Genomic DNA, 22,446 nt, shown 5'->3' with positions numbered 1-22,446 from the left:
TTCTCTTCACCGCCCTCCTCACATCTTTTCCTTCATACGTTCCTCCTTATTCACTACACACAACACAGGGTCATACCTCACCAACGTCTGTTACTGAGCACTTTGTAGTCCATCTTCAGCACGGAGTGTTACTGGTTAAACATAGTAGCTTCCCCTTCCGAAACGATAGTCTGCTAGCCAAAGTTTAAGTAGACTCAAAGTCAACATTACCACTCAGCCATCTCCCTTACTTCCTCTTGTGTATTGATCCGTGACTGTCTGACCTCAATGTCTATCTGACCATTTCCCTGACCCCATATCTTGCCTTCCACCTGTCTGTATAGGCCCAGATAATCCTATCACTCACCACTCTTCTAATCCCCTCTCCCTCTGTCTTGGCACTGGTATACGTCTCCACTGCCTGTGGTGCTGTTGGAGGTACAGTGGCTTGCCCTGGCTCCTTCTTCGCTTTGAGGCTCAGCTGTGGTGTTTCGCCTGTACCCGTGCCTGTACTCGTGCCCGAGTGCAAGTGTTTCTGGCGCAGGCAGTCGTGGCAGCGGGAGGAGTCGAAGATGTTGGGCTGGAACTTGGGACAGATAAGGTCATCGCCAGAGAGGGGCATGGCGAGTCCAGAGGTGGCAGGCGCTCACTCATCGCACACCTCGGAGAATACTGAGGAACAACACAGGCTGTAAAGGCAGATAAAACCAAACACAGTATTTAATGAGCCTAAAACACCACAAAGTAGAAAAAAGTGGTTGTGGTAAAACAGTAGTACCAGTAGTACTTGAGGGAAAATTGTGGATTTCAAAAAAATATACAGTAGTCCACGAGGAGAAAAAAACAGCTAAAATCCTTTCAACATTTATATGTACACAGTGTAAGATATTGATAGGATATTATTACAGCGTAGTTGTTATAGGACGATGTAGCAGAGCTGGAAGCAATGCTGTAGCATATTTAATCCACAAGGGTCATTATTTCATGGTTAGTGCGATAAAATGGAACAGTTAAGCTAAGTGAAAACTAATTACACACGAGGATATAGTGAAACACAATACAGAAAGGAAGATGATAGAACTCTTTCCAGCATATCATTAATATCATTACTAAACGTCACCGAGAGCACTTGGTAACATCCCAATTTAAAAACATTTCAGCAATGAAAATCGAAATTCAAGTCAAAGTATTGAAGAATTAATTGTTAGATTTCTTAATGTGTATTATTTTTCATTTAATTATTCTCTTTTAAATTTGAGAGGAAGAGGTTTTCAACGATACCTGACAGAAGAGTTCTCAGCCGTCAGTTAAACTGAGAATATGCCATTTAGAGAAAGGTAATATACTGTCCATCAGACCCCCGGCACAAGCCTCTTCCCCTGCTCACAATCCCCCTGAGGCTCTTACTCTTACATGGATCCGATTGGCTGTTCCAACAATGGATGAAACTGATGCACTTCTGACTGCCATGTTGGCTCTGCTTAACATTACAGAGAACCTATCAGTCTGCCAGACCTAGAACCAATATGGAGTCAATTGCATGACAGTTACTCTATTGAAGGTTGTATTAGATATCATGAGCTTTAGAAAGCAAAATGAACTGCTTGTGACAGATGGCACGCGTTAGCTCAGGTTAGTGTAAATAAATAAACACTGCTAAGGTATGAGATTAGCATACACTAAGATCCTTGACTATACCACATTTCTTGAAATCTAAACAAATGAGGGCATGGGGTACTATAATGTCTAGAAATACACACGTAAAGATCTCTTCTCTGATGCTCGGAAAAGGATGTTGACTGAGGAGTCAGGTTTCCAAGTGATTGGTATATATCCTTTTCTTTTAATCAAACTTTGAGCATATACACATTGGATGAATACAACATACCAAAGCAGTTAGCATATAAACAAACATGTAGAAAGGAGAGAGCCTAACACAGGAAACAGACAGGTCGTGTCCAATTGGTTAAACAAAGTGTTTGAAACGGCCACTCTGGATCGAGCAGACATTGGCTTTCAATGAGAATGAATATGTGCAGTTTGTGTATTTGTTTGCTCTGTAGACTTTCCCAACTGGTACCATAGAAACTCTAAATGTCCATCATGGCTGCTTAGGATCCTGATCAAACAAAGAGGCCAGACAGACCCTTACACTGCAAGTCTATTTTTTCATAACTCTCAGTCCTTGTGATGTACCCTCTTCCCAGTCAGTCTGCGTCTTTGCTTCTTGCTGGTCCTCCCAACTCTGTTCTTTTCAATTCTGCCCTTCTTGTCTGTGGCACATGGCTTCTTGTCTGTTGGCCGGCCTCGTCCTTTGCCTTCCTGTTTCCCCTTCCTGCTTCCCTTCCGCTGCGTCTGGTGAGCGTGGAGCGAGGCGTTCAGTGAGCAGATTCTGCAGAGAGGGAGGAGGGGGGATAATAACGTGTGAGAATAACTTGCCACCACACTGCTCATATATATAGGCATCATATTAGACTAAATTAGCTGTCAGAACTGAATACAGAATGACAATAGAACAGGAATTGGGGGCTCCTTACTATTCCTTAGAAGGGTGTATAACACAGTTGTTGAGGAATAATGAAATTTGCATAAATTATTACCCATTTTTTAAATCCTCCAGTGAATTTGACCATTATCAATAACACAAGGAATGATTACAAGTGATTTTCATTAAATGTGAGTGAGGATAAACACAACTTACTTTTTATTGAGGATCGGATTCCCAGATTTCTTTGGCATAGCACTCATTTTCTCCTGCTCCTCCACCTCCTTCTCCTCCTCAGTAACCTTCAAAAGAAAATGTACAGTTTGAATACCTTTCAGAAAAACAATTTCAAAACATAAGAACATGGGATGTGGAAATCAGCAACAAATGCTTTACCTGATTGGTTTCTGGCGCAAAGAGGCTGGCCCCCGTGAGGTCAAGGTCACTGATGGTTGTTACGGTAACAGTATGGTTGGGGTGATCGTACTGTACAGACTCAGTTGTGCCCGTTATTACATCCTCCAATTCATCTTCTTCATCATCATCATCCTCATCTGTGGAGAGTTAACCATAACAATAAGAGTAAGTGAAATGGATTCACACTACATGTTCACTTCTGGGTAAACCTGAAAACACAGATAAGGGCAAGTGAAGGCAGCCAACAATATTCTGTCAAGCCTAGCGGACATATTTAATTATTTCGCTCAAACTCACCGAGAGCCTCGTTTCTTTCCTGCAGCAACTTCAAATACTCCTTGTGTCTCTGGAATTAAAGAGTAAATATGATTTGTGCACCCTTCTGACCACATTGTTAGTATTTCCTTCATCAAAAACTCCACTAAAGTGACAAGTTTTACACACCATGTCTATTTAATTAATACTTGGTTTTAATCTTGTGCTTTTTCTCTTAGCCGGTGTTTACCTCTTCTTTGACTCTCTTCTGCTCCTCCTTTATCTTGGTCTGGATTTCCACCACTGCTGCTTTCCTCCTCTCCACCTTTCTCTTGTGGAATCCTGTCAGATAATCCCTGCAGGAGATACGATAAGTCAAACAGATGAGTACATTCATGACAAGTCACTTGTGGTCAATTTATTGCATTCACCAATACTTAACTTCTGATAGGATTAATGAGAACTTGGCAAACCAATTAGAGGTAAACTAAACACATTTCTCAAACACAGAGAGGCAGGATGATGTGGCTTATGATTCTCTATCAACAATGATGGCATATCATACAAGCTGACCATGTAAATGAGACCTACCTAGCAATCTAGCTAGTTTAGCCAGAGATGCTCTATAGTTAGCTAACGTTAGCTTGCTATGCGTTGAGGGACTCCTGTGCTGTTTATAATGTGCCAAACTCACTGTCGCTCGTTATCGTTGAACATGACCACACATTTCTCTCTTTTCTTAAATTTCTCATGCTTCCCCTTTTCCTTTTTGTTCCAGTTCTTCATGTTTTTCATTTTGATAACACGTGAGCTTGTTTTTCAGCAGGCGATTTGCTTCAAAAGTCCCTGCCTTGTGTGCATCATACAATGTGGTCCGACTGGGACAACCTCCCAAGCACTTTGGTTCTTTGAAATTGTGGCCATTCTCTCCAATGTCCAGTTCTAGAAGAGTAATTTTAAAAAGTACATTGAAATTAAATGTTATTTAGAATTCTGATGCAAGTAAAATAACATTGCCATGCCTACATTAAACATTGATAAGTGTACGACTTTAATATTGCCAACATATTTATGAACAATTTGTTGAAAATGCACAAAGCAATTGGCCGTTATCAAAAATGTAGCACTGTTGAAACCAAAGCCTACGAGGATGGAATAATGTTTGGTGGACACTGCCTACCCCAGAGCAGTGTGACCAACCCAAATTTGCTGTGCGAGTTTCAAATAGAGACCACATTCCACTCTGAACATGACACCGGGTAGTCAAATACTGGGAGCCACAGTCTGCTAGGACATTCCTACGGATTAATAAAGAGAGCGAGTCTGGAGACACAATAGTTATTTCTACTGTGGGGAGTGGCTGTAAGACACCACTATTCAGCCCAAGTCAAAGAAAAGATTTCAGCAAAGGGAGATGGAGACAGAAAAGGAGGGACATACAGTGGGGCAAAAAAGTATTTAGTCAGCCACCAATTGTGCAAGTTCTCCCACTTAAAAAGATGAGAGAGGCCTGTAATTTTCATCATAGGTACACTTCAATGACAGACAAAATGATAGAAAAAAAATCCAGAAAATCACATTGTAGGATTTTTAATGAATTTCTTATGGTGGAAAATAAGTATTTGGTCACCTACAAACAATTAAGATTTCTGGCTCTCACAGACCTGTAACTTCTTCTTTAAGAGGCTCCTCTGTCCTCCACTCGTTACCTGTATTAATGGCACCTGTTTGAACTTGTTATCAGTATAAAAGACACCTGTCCACAACCTCAAACAGTCACACTCCAAACTCCACTATGGCCAAGACCAAAGAGCTGTCAAAGGACACCAGTAACAAAATTGTAGACCTGCACCAGGCTGGGAAGACTGAATCTGCAATAGGTAAGCAGCTTGGTTTGAAGAAATCAACTGTGGGAGCAATTATTAGGAAATGGAAGACATACAAGACCACTGATAATCTCCCTCGATCTGGGGCTCCACGCAAGATCTCACCCCGTGGGTCAAAATGATCACAAGAACGGTGAGCAAAAATCCCAGAACCACACGGGGGGACCTAGTGAATGAGCTGCAGAGAGCTGGGACCAAAGTAACAAAGCCTACCATCAGTAACACACTGCGCCGCCAGGGACTCAAATCCTGCAGTGCCAGACGTGTCCCCCTGCTTAAGCCAGTACATGTTCAGGCCCATCTGAAATTTGCTAGAGAGCATTTGGATGATCCAGAAGAAGATTGGGAGAATGTCATATGGTCAGATGAAAGCAAATTATAACTTTTTGGTAAAAACTCAACTCGAGGACAAAGAATGCCGAGTTGCATCCAAAGAACACCATACCTACTGTGAAGCATGGGGGTGGAAACATCATGCTTTGGGGCTGTTTTTCTGCAAAGGGACCAGGACGACTGATCCGTGTAAAGGAAAGAATGAATTGGGCCATGTATCGTGAGATTTTGAGTGAAAACCTCCTTCCATCAGCAAGGGCATTGAATATGAAACGTGGCTGGGTCTTTCAGCATGAAAATGATCCCAAACACACCGCCCGGGCAACGAAGGAGTGGCTTCGTAAGAAGCATTTCAAGGTCCTGGAGTGGCCTAGCCAGTCTCCAGATCTCAACCCCATAGAAAATCTTTGGAGGGAGTTGAAAGTCTGTGTTGCCCAGCAACAGCCCCCAAACATCACTGCTCTAGAGGAGATCTGTATGGAGGAATGGGCCAAAATACCAGCAACAGTGTGTGAAAACCTTCTGAAGAATTACAGAAAACGTTTGACCTCTGTCATTGCCAACAAAGGGAATATAACAAAGTATTGAGATAAACTTTTGTTATTGACCAAATACTTATTTTCCACCATAATTTGCAAATAAATTCATAACAAATCCTACAAATGTGATTTTCTGGATTTTTTCCCTCATTTTGTCTGTCATAGTTGAAGTGTACCTATGATGAAAATTACAGGCCTCATCTTTTTAAGTGGGAGAACTTGCACAATTGGTGGCTGACTGAATAGTTTTTTGCCCCAATGTACATCATGAGTTCAATAATAAGGCCAGGGACTGAGGAAGAGAGCCGAGGGGCAGAGAAAGAACCAGCAACTAGCCAAGAAAGCAGGAATAGACTAGTATAGTAAAGTGTGGGTGGTCTTCTTCCCCCGCCTTCAGGTGGATAAACAGTACCAGTGTAGTTTTATTGACGAGCCCAGTCGCTAGCTCCAGTGAAACACCTAATAAGGGTCAAGATGAGTGTGTGAGCATAATGCAGACCACTAACATTGCTTTAAGAGTGTTCTGTCTAAAAAAAATATTGTGGAAACATTTTTACTTTAGCATCCCTACTGCTTGGCATTTATAGCAACTTAAAAATAAGACACAAACAAACACACATGCTGTCCACATTCATCTTTTATTAAAACAAATCCAGAGAGGGGAAAACAGAGGAGATATTTTGTAACATTATAAATCGTAGTATGTCCATTCACTGCAGATGGTTGGTTGTGCAGCACGTACTAGACCACACTAACCAGTCTGATGAATTCAATGTGAAATAACGGTGCAGATACAAGGGACATGGTTGGGTAAATTGACACCATACAGTGGTGAATACAGCTGGGTTGAACTGGAAGACATACAGTCGGTCTTTCTCATATTAGGGTAAAGTGTATTAACACATTTCTGTGCATTGGAGTTCATGTCAAAAACACTACAATGTGCCAAATAATGATGCCCTATAAAAACTGCCATACTAATGTCTTGATGGACAACAGTACTTCCTGCATAAAATATTAGGATAACTCCATTATCCTCATTTAAAAATAAAAATAAACTCCTTCACACTCCAACAGTTTATATCCCTAGGTTGCCTTGACAATATAAAACAAGATTGCTCAAAAAAAAACTGAGCATGTATAATATTACAGCCATTAAATAAGAAAATCAGAACACAAAGATGAGAATGACAAAAGTGACAAAGTCTAGCCAACAGACAATAAAATTAAAAGCAATTGGACAGATTCCACGAGGATAGCTCTGACACTGAAAACATAAAATAATTGTTAACTACATCAAGGCCATTATGCTTGAGCGCTTCCCAATCAGATTGGTCAGAATCAACCTTAGTGACAGTGACCGAACTGTTTGGTCAATAACATAGTCAACTCACTCCGGCCCCTGGCTGGTGGCCAATACACAAACCATTTAACCTTCCTACAGAGTTGATGGTACCTTCTTTCTACACATTATTCTCCCCTCTCACATACATAAGAACATCCTGCTTCATTCTATTCAAGACTGCTGTCTCTACATGGCTACAGAATGTACAATCTATATACAATCATGACTGTGATACTGTGTATGCGACTGACTGAATGTATGTATATATAAAACTAGTATAAAGAATTGGGCTTTGATTTTCCATTTACGTTGACTCTCCAATCCATGAACCTGTTTTCTTATTGTAAAACGAATGGCACTTTTACAGTGCTGGCCCATTAATATTGCACTGCACTGCTGAGTCTAAATAAAGCTGCTCTGTGTACTGTACGACTACTGTCAACTGTCACCATGCCAACTGGTGTGGTACTACAGTATATTGCCCTTGAGTACACTGGCATTGTACAGTCAATGAGGTAGATATAAATAGATACTACTCTGCACTGTACTGTGAAAAGCAAGTTATTTTGCATTGTACAGTAGAGGCTAGAGGGTGACTATCAAAGCTAGAATGCACTGAAGCCACAGTCGGTCTCCTTGCGTTGAACTATTGTATTGGCCTGTCAAAAATACATACATTTTCAATGTATCATTGTGAAGCTTGAACGTACATGACATTTTAGCATTTAGCATCTAGAACTTGTGGAATGCCAGTGCATGTGCAGCCCGTCATCTACCTGTGACATTACAGCTCTGTCATAAAGCTTCAGACACGACGAGCACAACCTCTTGTGGATGAAGGTCCATTCATCGCAGGGCACAACTCAAAATAACTGTTGGCTAATTAGCCAAGCAAAGAGAGAGACTGAATTGTATGTGGATGAGACCCAATGGCAGCCATTTTGACCCTTTTTCCCTTTGGGGCCTATAAGCAGATTCTCTCTACGCTAAGCAGTGTTAGCAACATTACAGTGTTAGCATTATACTAGTGAGCATGTGAGAAACCATGTCCAGTGTATGGACTGCATTATATACAAATCTCCTTCTGTGAGGATATGGGGGTGTGTTAGGCGTGTGTGAGAGTAAATATGACACTGCCAGAACATTAACAGTAGTCAATGTTCAGGCTGGCAGTGTGAAGATTGAAGGTCCCTTTTGGTGTCTCTCCTGTACTGTGATACTGTACTACTGTTTGCGTAGTTGACAATTAGATGCTGTGTGGAAATGGCTGACTAGTAATTTATCAGTAATATGTCTATAGGGCTATGTGACTGTTCTGGGATCTGTATAAGTGGGCTAATTTCTAATATGTGGTGGAGAATAACTTATCACTGACCACTGATCAGTACTCTGAGTGAGTAGATCACAAGTCAGCATTAACGTGTGTGGGTCTAACTGATCTGAGATCTGTCTGAGGGGGGAAGCATCAGGAGGCCGCGATGGTGGTGCCCCCGCTGAGGCGGAGCAGGATCTGCTGGCAGTCCTGTAGGGAGCGGCGGTCGCCCACACGCTCAAGGGTGCGCTTGGCCTCGGCCAGCAGGCGGGCACGGTGCCCTGGTGGGGTCAGCAGGGGTAAGGGTAGGTGGCGGCACGCCAGCAGGATGGCATGAGCCCTTTCACGCTCACCCAGAACACAGTCACCCTCTGCTGCAGGGCGGAGGAGGAGAAGAGGGGAGGAGGAAAAAGTACATTTGTGAGGAAAGCACTACATTTGTGTTAATTTGACATCAAAAACACATTTGATATCAACTTCAAAATGGTATCATTCATGATAATAATTGAAGTGTGTGTGTCCTTACCCGTGGTGTATCCAGGGTTGTTGGTCCTGCGTCGGAGGCTGTGCTCCAGTAGCTGGTGTGTGCGGGTGGGACTGGCTCCAGCCATCAGCCTCACTGTGGTCTCATGCAGGAACACCTGGGGCAGGACAAGAGAGGGAACATACGTTATTACACCACAGATAGCCATGAATAATCCATGAACCAGCCAGCTGGTCTGAAGCCCTAGTTACCTTGTGTTGTGCCTGTCTGTAGCATTGGCCCAGCCTTCGCAATGAACTCAGGTCCCGCTGGAATCCAGCCAATTGGGAGCCAGGGGCAGGGCCTGGCTCCCCATTGCTGCTGCTTCCTCTTTGCCATAGGCTGGTCCTGAGGGTCAGCAAGAGGTCACAGACCAGGAGCTCCACCCCCTTGGTATAGGAAAGACAACAGTAAGGCAGAGGAAGGGGGGGAAGAAGAAAAAAAAAATGTTGAACTACATAATAAATGACTACACAATGAGTTATGGAAACTAAGGGAGTCATATGGGACAGTACATGCACTGTAAGAATCGTCTCGACCTGGATATGGTGTGTTGCAGGTGCCTGCAGATTTGGGAGGCCCCTGTACTGCACTGCAGACACATTGCACTGGGCTGCAGGATCATGCAATGCAACTACAATGCACCACAGCCACCCCCTACCACCCACGCACTACCACTATACCTAGCTAGAGTCAGCTTGTACCTGTGCTTTTGTGAGTCAAACGAGCACCCATACAACGGTCACCGTGTGCAGTATATGTTTGTTCATGGTGTGTGTGTGTAATATGACCAATGAACACTGTGAATCAACCAAGCTCCATTACAACCTTTACTGCATGTATATACACAAAGGTTAGAGTTGGTTCAAATAGAAATCACAGAGAGTGTATATATATATTCACTTGCATCCTAAACACCTGCATTTTGGGAGAGTACCTTGTTGAGCCCGTTTCCAGACTGGGCGGACAGGGGAACAGAGATGCTGGTGCGCAGGTAGCTGCTGGCCCTGTCGCAGTGAGACAGACAGGCCACCGCCCCCTCTCCCTTCAGAGGAGACAGGCTCATCTGCACCGCCTTACACAGCAGCAGCACAGCCTTGGGCAACGGATGACTGCAGGACGACAGGGAAAACATAGGATTATGGCAATGCTTCTAATGTCCTTTACATACACGTCACTGGGACCATGCTCCCACACTTCCAAGACATCTACTGAAAACGGTGCATGAAGAAGACCCGCAACACCATCAAGGACCCCACATACTCCAGCCACGAGCTGCTCACTACGTTACGGTCAGGCAGACGGTATCAGAGCATGAGGTCTGTTACCAACGGGCTCAGAGACCACCTGCTCTTATACTCCACACCTTAGCACAACTGATGTTACCAGACTCTTATTCAGATGACTAAATACTCCACAAATTAAACACTTGCCCCCCAATCCTCCCTTCCCCAAAACATGTATAAATATTGGACTAAATTGTACCTTCCTGTATTATACTAAAATGTTTATTCTATTCTACTGAGCCATTTACTTTATGTTCCTGTTATCTTTTCTTATTTGTTATTGTTGTTGTTGTATTGTCCAGAAGGAACCTGCAGGTAACAATTTCTTTGGACTGTGTATACCAGGTATATCCTGTACATATGACTAATAAAAAACACACACAACATAAACGGAGTATACTGACTCGAGGGTATGGAGAGCTCTGGGCATGCGCTCTGCCTCTGCCAGCAGTGACCTCACAGCGACATCATCTCCTTGCAGCCAATGGGCAGCAGCCTTTAGGACCAATGCCCACCAGCGACTCACTGGGTCTGCCACTAAGCAGAGAAGAGATTACATGACAACATTAGACTTCAACTGTGGCATCAAGGGGTCTAGCAAAAATGGTTCACGTGTTATATTGAACAAGTCAATTATGTTAATCATAAAGAGTTTATCTTTAGTGTTCAAGATACATATGAGAAGAATAAAATCTATACACATTCACAGCATCAGATCATCTCGTAGGAAACAAAGATGGGAGATATCTGTAAAGAAATCTGTCCCACACAGAGCATGGTGTGGTTCACACTAACGTGTGCATTCCAGTACCTGGCATGGTGGTGTGATTAGGTGGGGCTGGGAAGGGAGGAGAAGAGGACTCCTCTGTGCAGCTGTTCAATAGGTGGAGAAACTCCAAGGCACTGGAGAACTCCCTGAGAGACAGAGAGTGAGAGTGAAGAAAAGTAAACAACGTAAAGTAAACAATTTGCATAGGTAAACAGGAGAGTAACTGGGCACCGAGGACCCGGCCTTACCCCGAGTCGTTCTTGGGCTTGCCTGCCTCCCTGTCAGTGTGGGGCTGGATGAGGGAGTGCACAGCTCTCTCCAGCAGCTTCTCACAGAAACAACGATGCAGCTGGGCGATGGGGTCAGCTAAAGGAAGAGAGAGAAAGAAGGAGGGAAAGAAAGATAATTAAAAGGCGTAATTGTTGCATGAGGGCATTTCTGTATACACTATTAGCTCTTCCATCGACTTTATTGTTCATACCTGGGTCTCTCTGGGAAGTGTACACGCCCTCTCTGCTCTCAGACTTCACAGACCAATCACAGCTGAGGAAGAACTGCCTGCCCAATGGGGTGAAGAGCCAGTGCAGACAGTCAGGGATGGGCTTGGAGTCTGATTGGCTGGCCACAGCCTCAGCACAGCTCAACAGGTAACCCTGGGACACAGACATGTGGGGAAAGATGACAGTGAGTGGATAGTATCAGAGATATCATTACCATAGCAGTAATGGAGGGATGTGGAGGGTTAGTAATGGAGGATGGATGGTTGCCCTGAGACACTCACAGGCAGGCAGGAGAGGTGGTGGCCCAGTACAGTGCGCAGAGCTATTGCCGCGGTGACATAGATCTGGGCCTGCTGGGCAGGGGCCATCTTGCTTTGGGCGCTCTCACTGAGGTTGACGGCACTCATAGACAGAGACAGAGCCCACAGGCCACTGCGCTGGGGAAGCTTCCCTACACACAGAGAGAGAGAGAGAGAAGTTCCAGACAGAGGATGGGGTACTACTGTGTTATGTTATCGTGTTTACAATGACTAATGATATGGACCTAGGCTCAACGTTCTAGACTATTCAGTGTAGTCACCTGTGAGCTGCAGCTGGCTCAGCCTATGGTAGACCAGAGCTGCGTCCCGGGAGCTGGTCTTGGACTCCTCCCCCTTGTGCTTCCCACCAACCTGGCGAACCAGCCAGCCCAGAGGGGTGGGGTGATGCAGACAGTAGCGAATCAAGTTCCAGGAGAGTGAGAAGAGGAGGTCCCAACTGGTGGTGGGCAGGGCTCTGGTCAAGACTGACAGGCAGGTTTTCAAACTGGCCATAGCTGCTGTATAGTCACCCTGTAGGAGTGGAGAGGTGGGAAAATCTATAAGAATACTTATGGAACTTGGCATTCATGTACCTATAGACACAAAGAGATGGTTTTACCCAATCAGGGCACCAGTTAAAGGAGATACTCAAACACAGGTACAGAGAAAAACAATAAGGTAGGGAAAATCCTTCAGACATAAAGGGATGTGAACTCACTCTGTTGAGATGTAGGTCTGCTTGTTTACGCTGCCTCCAGAAGGAGACGGATTTGGGTGAGTGGAGGGGGGTGACAGGCTCCCAGAGGTAGAGGACCCTAACACAGCCCCACACTGCCCCAACACCGCTCAACATCCACACCGTCAACCATGGCAACAGGCACCAAAGCCAGGTCGCTGTGGGAAAGAGAGGGAGGAGTCAGTATAAGATACATATAGTCCAATACATCCTCAAAACAACTCCCAACCGGGAACTCTTACTGTTAAGAATAATAATGACTGACTATAATAGCCTATCGTGAATGCAATAGGACTTGTATGGTCAGTATAAGGGTCAACTAAGGGGCTGACCAAAGTTGTGGGTCTGGCTGGGTAATGAGAACAGTGTCCTGGAGGGTCCGTGTGCAGAGGTCAAGCCAGAGCTGCCCTGGGCCTCAGATCCCAGGAGAGAGGGCAGGGGGTTGAGGGAGAGGCAGAAGAAGGTGAGGGCGCAGAGGAGGAGACGAGAGCGATCCATCACACCCACGGAAGAGGGTGAGCCAGGCTCACTCTTCACCTGAGAGGAGAGAGCGAGAGAGAATAGTTCAACTACTATGTAAGTGTTCAACCTTCGCAACATTCAATCCAAACAATTTCCACACAACAACAAAAACATCACAGTTCCTTGGCTATCATCATCACAGTACCTGCTCATGGTCCAGTAAGGGACTGCCAGGCTCTGAGTCGATGCAGTATGGAGAGAACTCACGAGGAGATCCTGAACCAGACTCTGATGCTGGAGGTGACATCATCAGCATCTCTGGTTTCATCTCCACATCGTCAGACAGCACCACTGACTCTGACAGAACGGAAGTGGGAGAGAGCCCAATATGTTACGGCCCGTACAGGAACTGAAGTTGTGATGGATTAACTAGTAATAAATGGGGGACTTACTGTTCTTGCTGTTCATCTTGAGGGCCAGGTTCTCCTGCCGTAGTTTGTGGTTGACCTGCTGCAGGTATTTGATGTAGTCGATGGCTTTCCTCAGCACTCCTGACTTGTGCATCTGCGTACAAACACATTAGCAATGTGTCAGTGTACATTTGGTGAGTGCCCTATACGAACAAGTCCATTCCTCTGACTTCCATGTACTCTAGGAAATACCAAGAATCTGTGGTTTTATAGCCTAATTAAGTTTGACACCTGTGAAACATTCAAATTATTCTAGCATGCTCCTCTAAGTTTCTATCGGACTTGGACCACAAAATAAAACTAAACCCAATGTTCCTGTAAGGTCAAAGATAGTCAATATTGGATTATTGTATCACTTGGTTTTCCTGACCTTGGCGTCGCCGCCCATGACCAGGTCCCTCAGCTCCAGGATCTTGTCATTGATGGAGGAGCGGTACCTCTTCTCGATGATGTTGTGGGTGGTTCTCCTCTCCCCCTCCTTCATCACCCCCCCTGGACCCATCACCATTCCCATCCCGTGGTCCACCACCTGCCTGTTCCCACTTACACAGTGGGAGGTGCCTGACGACAGCTGTTTGATGGGCAGCTTGTCTCCGCCTCCCATCATGACAGGCACAGTGGTCAGGATGTTACTGCCCATCAGAGTCTGAGGGAAGAGTTAAGGTAAAAGTCAGTGGTGACATATGACACAGATAAGCATATTCAATTGAATTCTCTGGTCATCTCTATTTAAAGTACTTTTCAGTACAAGTTCAGGATTAATCTAGGTCTATGTGACCGTCCCCATTAGACCCTGAACAGAGAGAAAAGAACGGGAGAGGGCAAAGCAGACAGATAGTATAGAGACCTACCGGTACCTGTAGAGTCTGTGTCTGGATAGGATGGGTCAAGGTGGTGATCCCGGGGTTCTGCATGGTGGACAGAACCTGTGTCCCATCAGGCTTCAGGGTGGTCAGAACCAGATTCTCTGTCTTCAGAATCTGAGGCTGGTGGACCAGAAGCTGAGAGAGACCAGGGACACTGGATCAGTTAAAACCAGTGATGCCATACACAACACAAGGTCTATGGTTACACCATGCTAGGATCTGCACGTATTTAGAGAGACTTTATAAAGATTGGACGCAGCTAGTTTTGATTAGGGACTCAAACATGGTAAAGTATGAAGCTTGATACTCACGGGTAGCTGTTGAACCTGCTGTTGCATGGTGTGGACTGTAGGCGCGGTGGAGAGAGTCTGGATGGTCTGGCCCGTCTGCAGTAGTCTCTGGTGCTGGATGGTCATGGGTTGAACCTGTGGTGATGTCATTATGCTCTGCATCTGCGGTTGGAGGACTGTGGGAAAAAAGAGAGGTATGTAGCATGGATACATTATCAAAGAGCACCATTCATATAGAAAAGCATGTAGGACTGAATAATTTCACATGATAACCATCTTTAAGTGCATTTCTAATGAATAACCACCGATTCCCAGTGAACAAATCTTTTCAGTGTTAAAAAAATAAATAAAAGTTGCTCCAACCTTGGAAGCTTGTAGTGGGACTCTGGTGGCAGATGACAGGGTTCTGGATGAAGCGGGACTGGCCACCGCTGGATGTGATCATCACCGTCTGGGCCTGGGTCTGGATGGGCAGAGCCTGGTTGTGGGTCTGGACCAGGGTGTGCACAGGGAAGCTATGCGTCTGCATGGGGATGCTCTGGCTGTGGACCTGGATGGTGGGTTGCTGCTGGGGCTGGATGGCCTGCATCTGGGGCTGGATGGCCTGCATTTGGGGCTGGGGCTGGATGGCCTGCATCTGGGGCTGGGGCTGGATGGCCTGCATCTGGGGCCGAGGCTGGAGCAGGGGAGGGGCGCGGATCTGATGCTGCCCTGAAGAGAACGTCTGGACTGGGGTCTGTGGTGGGGTGAGGGGCAGGGACTGTTGGGCCAGTGTTTGGGTGGGGGTAAGGGTCACATTGCTGTGCTGGTAAACTGTGGTAGTGGTCTGGGGTGTCTGTGGGGCTTGAGGGGGTGGGCGTGGGGTGGCCCCAGCACCGTTCTGTAGGGATCCTGTAGAGGACATCTGGTCCTCAAAGAGGTCGGGGAAGTCCCCCACCTGGTTGCTGACGAACTGGAGCATCTCTGAGGAGAGAGAATAATTCAAGGGGTTCATGAGTGTCTGGTTGTGGGTGAGCTAAAAATGCACTTTATTCTTAGCCATAAAATCATGTGCAATGGCAATTGATTGAATAGACTGATTGAAATTTGACTTTACATAGTTAGCATAAAATTAGCTTATTAGACACAATCCATTTGTTAATATGGCCCTCTAATGGAGGTAGGGCTTCATTGTTGAAGTCAAATCAAATATTATGTCACTTGTGCCGACGACAGCAGGTGTAGACCGTACCGTGAAATGCTTACTTACAAGCTCTTAACCAACACTGCAGTTCAAGAAATAGAGAGTTAATAAGATATTTACTAACTAAAGTAAAACAATCAAAAAGTAACAAGAAATGTACATAACAATAATTAAACTATATACAGGGGGTTCCGAGTCAATGTGCAGGGGGTACAGGTTAGTAGAGGTCATTTGTAAAGTGACTATGCATAGATAACAAACAGTGAGTAGCAACAGTGTAAATAGGGGGGAGGGGTCAATGTAAATAGCCCAGGTGGCCTTTTGATTAGTTGTTCAGCAGCCTTATGGCTTGGGGGTAGATGCTGTTAAGAAGCCTTTTGGTCCTAGACTTGGCGCTCCGGTACCGCTTGCCGTGCGGTAGCAGAGAGGACAGTCTATGACTTGGGTGACTGGAGTCAGACCATTTTTTGGGCCTTCCTCTGACACTGCCTAGTATATTAGGTCCTGGATGTCAGGAAGCTAGGCCCCAGTGATGTACTGGGCCGTACAACCTGTCACAAGGGCAGATCCACAACTCTGGACTTTTCTAACAGCTTCAAAGGCCTTAATGAATTGGACCTGGAGTTCCTACCACTGCCCAAAGTGATTTTTGTTAAATGTTGTATAAAGTTTTTAAAAATTGTAACAATCTTTATTAAGATTGCTCATTTCATTGTGAGGAACTGCAATTTAATCTGACATTTTTTTCAGTTTTGTCCTCTTATGTGAGTGATCCTTGTGTTTCAGGTTATTGTCCTGCTGAAAGGTGAATTTGTCTCCTAGTGTCTGTTGGAAAGCAGACTGAACCTGTTTTTCCCCTAGGATTTTGCCTGTGCTTAGCTCTATTGTGTTTAGTGTTTGCCAATGACAAGCATACCCAGAACATGATGCAGCCACCACCATGCTTGAAAATATGAAGAGTAGTACTCAGTGATGTACAGACTTCCTACTTCTCACACTGTCATTTAGGTTGGTATTGTGAAGTAACTACTGTTGTTGATTCATGCTCAGTGTTCTATCAGACATTCAACTCTTTAGCTGTTTTAAAGTCACCATTGGCCTCATGTAATTAAAGTGTAATTAGAATTTCACCATGCTCAAAGGGATATTCAATGTCTTTTTTTAAAATGTATACCAATAGCTGTCCTTCGCAAGGCATTGGAAAACCTCCCTGGTCTTTGTGGTTGAATCAGTGTTTGAAATTCACTGCTCAACTGAGGGACCTTACAGAAAATTACGTGTGTGGTGTACATAGATTAAGTAGTCATTCAAAAATCATGTTAAACACTATTATTGCACACAGTCCATTAAAAGTATGTGATTTGTTAAGCAATTTTTTTACTCCTGAACTTATTTAGGCTTACCATAACAAAGGGCTGAATACTTATTGACTTAAGACATTTCAGCTTAAAAAAACAACATAATTCCACTTTGACATTATGGAGTATTGTGTGTAGGCCAGTGACACAAGATCTAAATTGAATCCATTTTAAATTCAGGCTGTTATATAAAACAAACTGTGGAAAAAGTCAAGGGGTGTGAATACTTTCTGAAGGCACTGAAGATTATTAACCTGCATTTGAAATTGGCCTTGAGTGAAGAGATCACAGGAAAGAGGAGAATCCACAGTGACCTCTAGAAGAGACTTACAGTGACAATGCTGTTTACTGCCAGGGCAAGGTCACTGAAGGAATTAAGAGGTTTATGGAGTGGTGGCCTTGGTTTGATACACTGATACTGTTCCGGCACAGAGTCAAGGAAGAGAGCGCCAACCAGCTAGTGCTTATAGGAAAGACTTCCAACGACTAGCCCTGACAAATGACATGGTAATCTAGTACAGATGCCCTGAGAACGAGGTAAAAGAGCATCCTGGTAAGAACATTACTTCAGCTACTGGTGGAGTAGGTCTTGATAGTGGACGGCTGTACTGATAAGAGCTGTGGAGTTACATATGCTAAAGAAAACTAGTAGTTTCAAACCGGTACTACAAGAAATGAGAGTAGCCTACATGTTGAAACGGTTTCTAAAGTCGTCTACTGCAGGGTGTGTTTAACTCTTGTCCATTTATCGTAAGACCACAACGTCACAACCATGCCGGCATGCCATCTCTGAAATCCAGAGGTAGGCTAAATGTTCTCATGTGGTTTACCATTGTCTGGGGTGCATAACAGGCCTGTAATCAATGGGAAGAGTTTCTCATTACTCAAATGACAGCTTTACATTTGCTAAAATCATTTTATAACTGCTGCTGTTAGAAATACTAACAAAATCCCTTCTCTAACGGCAACGTCTAAGACATGTCACCGTATACAGAAAGCATGTCCAGAGTATGGGCTTCAAAGGACTTTGGAATGGTCTTATAGATTCCACGGTGACAGGAGGAAAAAGAGTCCTGTAGAGACCTATGTATAGATAACGATGCTAGAAGAATCGGGGTTAAAGAATATTCACACTTTTATCAATGAGGGGCTGCAACCTTGAACTCACACTTGCGATAAAGAAAGGCTAGACACCTAGGCCAATAAATGCACCGTCCTCCCATTTATGATTACGGGGACACCATTTATCAGAACGCAGCAGCCACAACTCTAAAACCCTTGGATGCAGTGTACCATAGCCTGCTTCGCTTTATCACAGGTGACAGGTTTAATATCACTGCATCCTTTATCAGAAGGTCAGCTGGACCTCAATTCCTGCAATTCACTTAATTTCTCCTTTTAGTTTACAAAACTATTCTGCACAACATCTCACTTCTGTTAAAGGGATACTTCAGGATTTTGGCAATGATGACCTTTACCTACTTCCCCAGAGTCAGGTGAACTCATGGATACCATGTGCCTGTCTTTGTGTCCAGTATGAAGGAAGTTAGATCATGCATTGTTATATTAAATTCAGTCACAGAGGAAACAGGTGAAGCAATATTGAGTTGGTCAAAGCATTTCAAATCAAATCACATTGTATTGGTCACATGGTTAGCAGATGTTAATGCGAGTGTAGCGAAATGCTTGTGCTTCTAGGTCCGACAATGCTGTAGTAACCAACGAGTAATCGAACCTAACAATTCCACAACTGCTACCTTATACACACACACAAGTGTAAAGGGATAAAGAATATGTACATAATGATATATGAATGAGTGATGGTACAGAACGGCATAGGCAAGATGCAGTAGATGGTATCGAGTATCGAGTACAGTATATACATATGAGATGAGTAATGTAGGGTATGTAAACATTATATTAAGTCGCATTGTTTAAAGTGGCTAGTGATACATTTTTTACATCAATTTCCATTATTAAAGTGGCTGGAGTTGAGTCAGTATGTTGGCAGCAGCCACTCAATGTTAATGGTGGATGTTTAACAGTCTGATGGCCTTGAGATAGAAGCTGTTTTTCAGTCTCTCAGTCACTGCTTTGATGCACCTGTACTGACCTCGCCTTCTGGATGATAGCGGGGTGAACAGGCAGTGGCTCGGGTGGTTGTTGTCCTTGATGATCTTTATGGCCTTCCTGTGACATCGGGTGGTGTAGGTGTCCTGGAGGGCAAGTAGTTTGCCCCCGGTGATGCGTTGTGCAGACCTAACTACCCTCTGGAGAGCCTTACGGTTGTGGGCGGAGCAGTTGCCGTACCAGGCGGTGATACAGCCCGACAGGATGCTCTCGACTGTGCATCTGTAACAGTTTGTGAGTGCTTTTGGTGACAAGCCGAAATTCTTCAGCCTCCTGAGGTTGAAGAGGCGCTGCTGCGCCTTCTTCACAACGCTGTCTGTGTGTGGACCAATTCAGTTTGTCCATGATGTGTACGTCGAGGAACTTAAAATTTACTACCCTCCCCACTACTGTCCCGTCGCTGTGGATAGGGGGGTGCTCCCTCTGCTGTTTCCTGAAGTCCACGATCAACTCCTTTGTTTTGTTGACGTTGAGTGTGAGGTTATTTTCCTGACACCACACTCCGAAGGCCCTCACCTCCTCCCTGTAGGCCGTCTTGTCATTGTTGGTAATCAAGCCTACCACTGTAGTGTCGTCCGCAAACTTGATGATTGAGTTGGAGGCGTGCATGGCCACGCAGTCGTGGGTGAACAGGGAGTACAGGAGAGGGCTCAGAATGCACCCTTGTGGAGCCCCAGTGTTGAAGATCAGCAGGGTGGAGATGTTGTTACCTACTCTCACCACCTGGGGACGGCCCGTCAGGAAGTCCAGTACCCAGTTGCACAGAGCTTGATGACGAGTTTGGAGGGTACTATGGTGTTAAATGCTGAGCTGTAGTCGATGAACAGCATTCTACGGGTGCAGAATGCCGTTTACAGGTGCATTCAAAACATTGGATACTGTACGACCAATCTGTTGTTGAAAATGTATGATACTGTACATCCATTATACCAGTATTCGAAAGTAATATATCATACCAAACCGGTAAAGGCATACTGGTGCAATACTATACAATATGTACAATATTGTACAACAACTACTCCATTGGGATTCTAATGTAATATAACAAAATGTAGCATAACATCGTAAATAATCATACTATTTATTAGTGTGGAATAAAGATTAGACCTTAAAGTGAAATAGCCTATTTCTTCCTTATGGCATTATCCTATAATGCTAAATGGTTATCACTCGGATTTACATATAGAATAACATGAAATGCTCTGATACAAGGTTGCACCCAATTAGGTAGTAATGACTTGAAGTCTACGGGTATCTACTAGCATTGAATTATCATGTGAGTAGTTTGTTTTCAGGGCACCATTGGGAATGAGACCCTGGTCTCAAATTGGGCCAAAAAAAAAAAAAGTTTAATAAATAAATAAATAATACATTACTGTAGAGGCTATGGGTAGATTGATGAAAAAATGGCTTATAGGGTCCATCTCACATTCGAAAAGGCTCTGAAAAAATGAATAAGTGTCTCGTCTAATATTAATCATTCATTGGAATTGTCTGCTTCATCGGGCTCCACAGGGGGTTGGCTTTCAGAGGCACAAAACAAAACAGAGCCCCAAGCCCCTAGACAATTGTGACACAAAGGACTAAAACTGTCAAACGGGGACAGTTTCCTAGGGCTGCTCAGAGCAGAGAAAATAGGTTATGTAACCAGAGCAGCTATTGCATTGGGAATTGTGGGGAGAAAATTCTAGATAGTAGGGTCGGGACGATACCAGTAACACAAAGCTCCATCCTTTCACAGTGTGCCAAGGGTAAAACTGCTGTTTTGATAAGATGGGAACAGTGATGTTATCCCCATATTGAGTCAATGTGCTGAGCCTATGAATGAGCAGGGTGAAGCGGACATGTCTCCCCGTCATAAAAACAGAAGGGGTATTACTGATGGGCCAGTTATGAATAGACATTGTGAGTCACTTTTTTCTCCATTATTGATGAACAAACCCTCAATGGTATGACAGCCAGGAGAGGGGTAGACAAGCATGACAAAAAAAAACATCTCAGAACAAGAACATAGATAAATAGGAAGCAAGTAAAACTAGGCTAATAAGCCATTGGGAAAGTATAAGTAACTTTTTGCCTACAGGTAATTGAATGACACAGCTCACAGTTGAGTCTCACTCAGTTTCATTTGAGGAGTTGTTAATTCACACGCACACACTAAACTGTTGCATGACCACTAGGCCAACCACCCCTTTAAATATGCCTTAATCTTCACTGATGTAAAATGCGATTGCAATACCTATATGTACAAGCGAGCCTGCTTGACACATGATACAAATCACCAGACTCCCGGCCTTACCGCGACGAGGACACGAAATACTGTCAGAAAGCGGAAATAGGACACAAACTTTCGTGGACAAACACGCACAAAAATTCCATATTCTCTTGTCAATTATGACATAAATAGTAACTCACCATCGATGTCTCCCAGCGTAAATTCGTCCCCTAGTTCTGACAAAGTCGGATCCATATTTTCCATGGTCGAGATATACTCCCCACTAACGTTACTGTCCATAATGAAATTCAGAACTTCGCCTCCCCAGCTTTAACCGGAGGTTGCTGAAGGAAAGAACCAGGATGTCCAGAGATCTTTGAAGCGTTAACAACGCATAAGGTGACGTTATCTTAGCTCTAAGTTTATTAAACTATCAGAGGACAGGTAACACCTCAACAATGCCCCAGAGAGGCCGATATCTACTTAGATAAACTCATTTACAATTTAGACGTCGCCATCTTGTTTTCCACTACTTACGTCATTTTACAAACAGCGTTTGTGAACCAGGTCGACTCGTGATTGGCTTAATCCTGGCTGTTGTTGTCGTGAGACCAGGCACCATTGTCCAATAGAAATGTCACCTTTACCGTGGCCTGATAGTACGTCAACGATCAGAAGCTTTCTTGAAATATGCATTGACTCCGCCCAATAATTTATTTAAAAAAAGAGCCTATCCAAAGAGATTCACCCTAACAAATATTTAATGATATTTGACTTTATATATGAGCCCGCCCCATCTGAACAACAT

The 22,446-nt window shown here is 44.2% G+C and overlaps 2 protein-coding genes across 5 annotated transcripts; both read right to left on the bottom strand.

Moving 5' to 3' along the window:
* Positions 1 to 1,791: 1,791 nt before the first annotated feature.
* nol12 (nucleolar protein 12) lies at positions 1,792 to 4,338 on the bottom strand. The gene is made up of 6 exons (XM_021558055.3): positions 3,831 to 4,338; positions 3,387 to 3,492; positions 3,179 to 3,227; positions 2,861 to 3,018; positions 2,681 to 2,766; positions 1,792 to 2,371 (listed from the first exon to the last, which is right to left on the bottom strand). Exons 1-6 carry the CDS (start codon positions 3,929 to 3,931, stop codon positions 2,158 to 2,160), a joined length of 714 nt encoding a protein of 237 aa, XP_021413730.2. The 5' UTR covers positions 3,932 to 4,338; the 3' UTR covers positions 1,792 to 2,157.
* Positions 4,339 to 6,513: 2,175 nt separating this feature from the next.
* srebf2 (sterol regulatory element binding transcription factor 2) lies at positions 6,514 to 22,347 on the bottom strand. 4 transcript variants are annotated; one of them, XM_021558051.3, is made up of 19 exons: positions 21,839 to 22,347; positions 15,116 to 15,715; positions 14,774 to 14,928; positions 14,448 to 14,597; positions 13,967 to 14,242; positions 13,579 to 13,690; positions 13,332 to 13,483; positions 12,997 to 13,201; positions 12,647 to 12,822; positions 12,210 to 12,459; positions 11,911 to 12,080; positions 11,611 to 11,782; positions 11,378 to 11,495; positions 11,172 to 11,275; positions 10,765 to 10,897; positions 10,012 to 10,186; positions 9,287 to 9,463; positions 9,078 to 9,192; positions 6,514 to 8,925 (listed from the first exon to the last, which is right to left on the bottom strand). In XM_021558051.3, the coding sequence occupies exons 1-19, from the start codon at positions 21,936 to 21,938 to the stop codon at positions 8,705 to 8,707; spliced, it is 3,561 nt and encodes a 1,186-aa protein (XP_021413726.3). In that variant the 5' UTR covers positions 21,939 to 22,347; the 3' UTR covers positions 6,514 to 8,704. The 4 variants fall into 4 exon arrangements, with proteins under 4 accessions (XP_021413726.3, XP_021413727.3, XP_021413728.3 ...); XM_021558052.3 differs by having other exon boundaries at positions 6,514 to 8,922; positions 21,839 to 22,199; XM_021558053.3 differs by having other exon boundaries at positions 14,454 to 14,597; positions 21,839 to 22,198.
* Between the last annotated feature and the right edge of the window lie 99 nt (positions 22,348 to 22,446).

The sequence above is a fragment of the Oncorhynchus mykiss genome, chromosome 13 (assembly GCF_057628025.1).
Source record: "Oncorhynchus mykiss isolate SJ-2025 chromosome 13, ASM5762802v1, whole genome shotgun sequence".
NCBI classification, from domain to species: domain Eukaryota; kingdom Metazoa; phylum Chordata; class Actinopteri; order Salmoniformes; family Salmonidae; genus Oncorhynchus; species Oncorhynchus mykiss.
The sequence above is the reverse complement of the archived record's forward strand: the minus strand, read 5'-3'. Positions and strand labels throughout refer to the sequence as shown.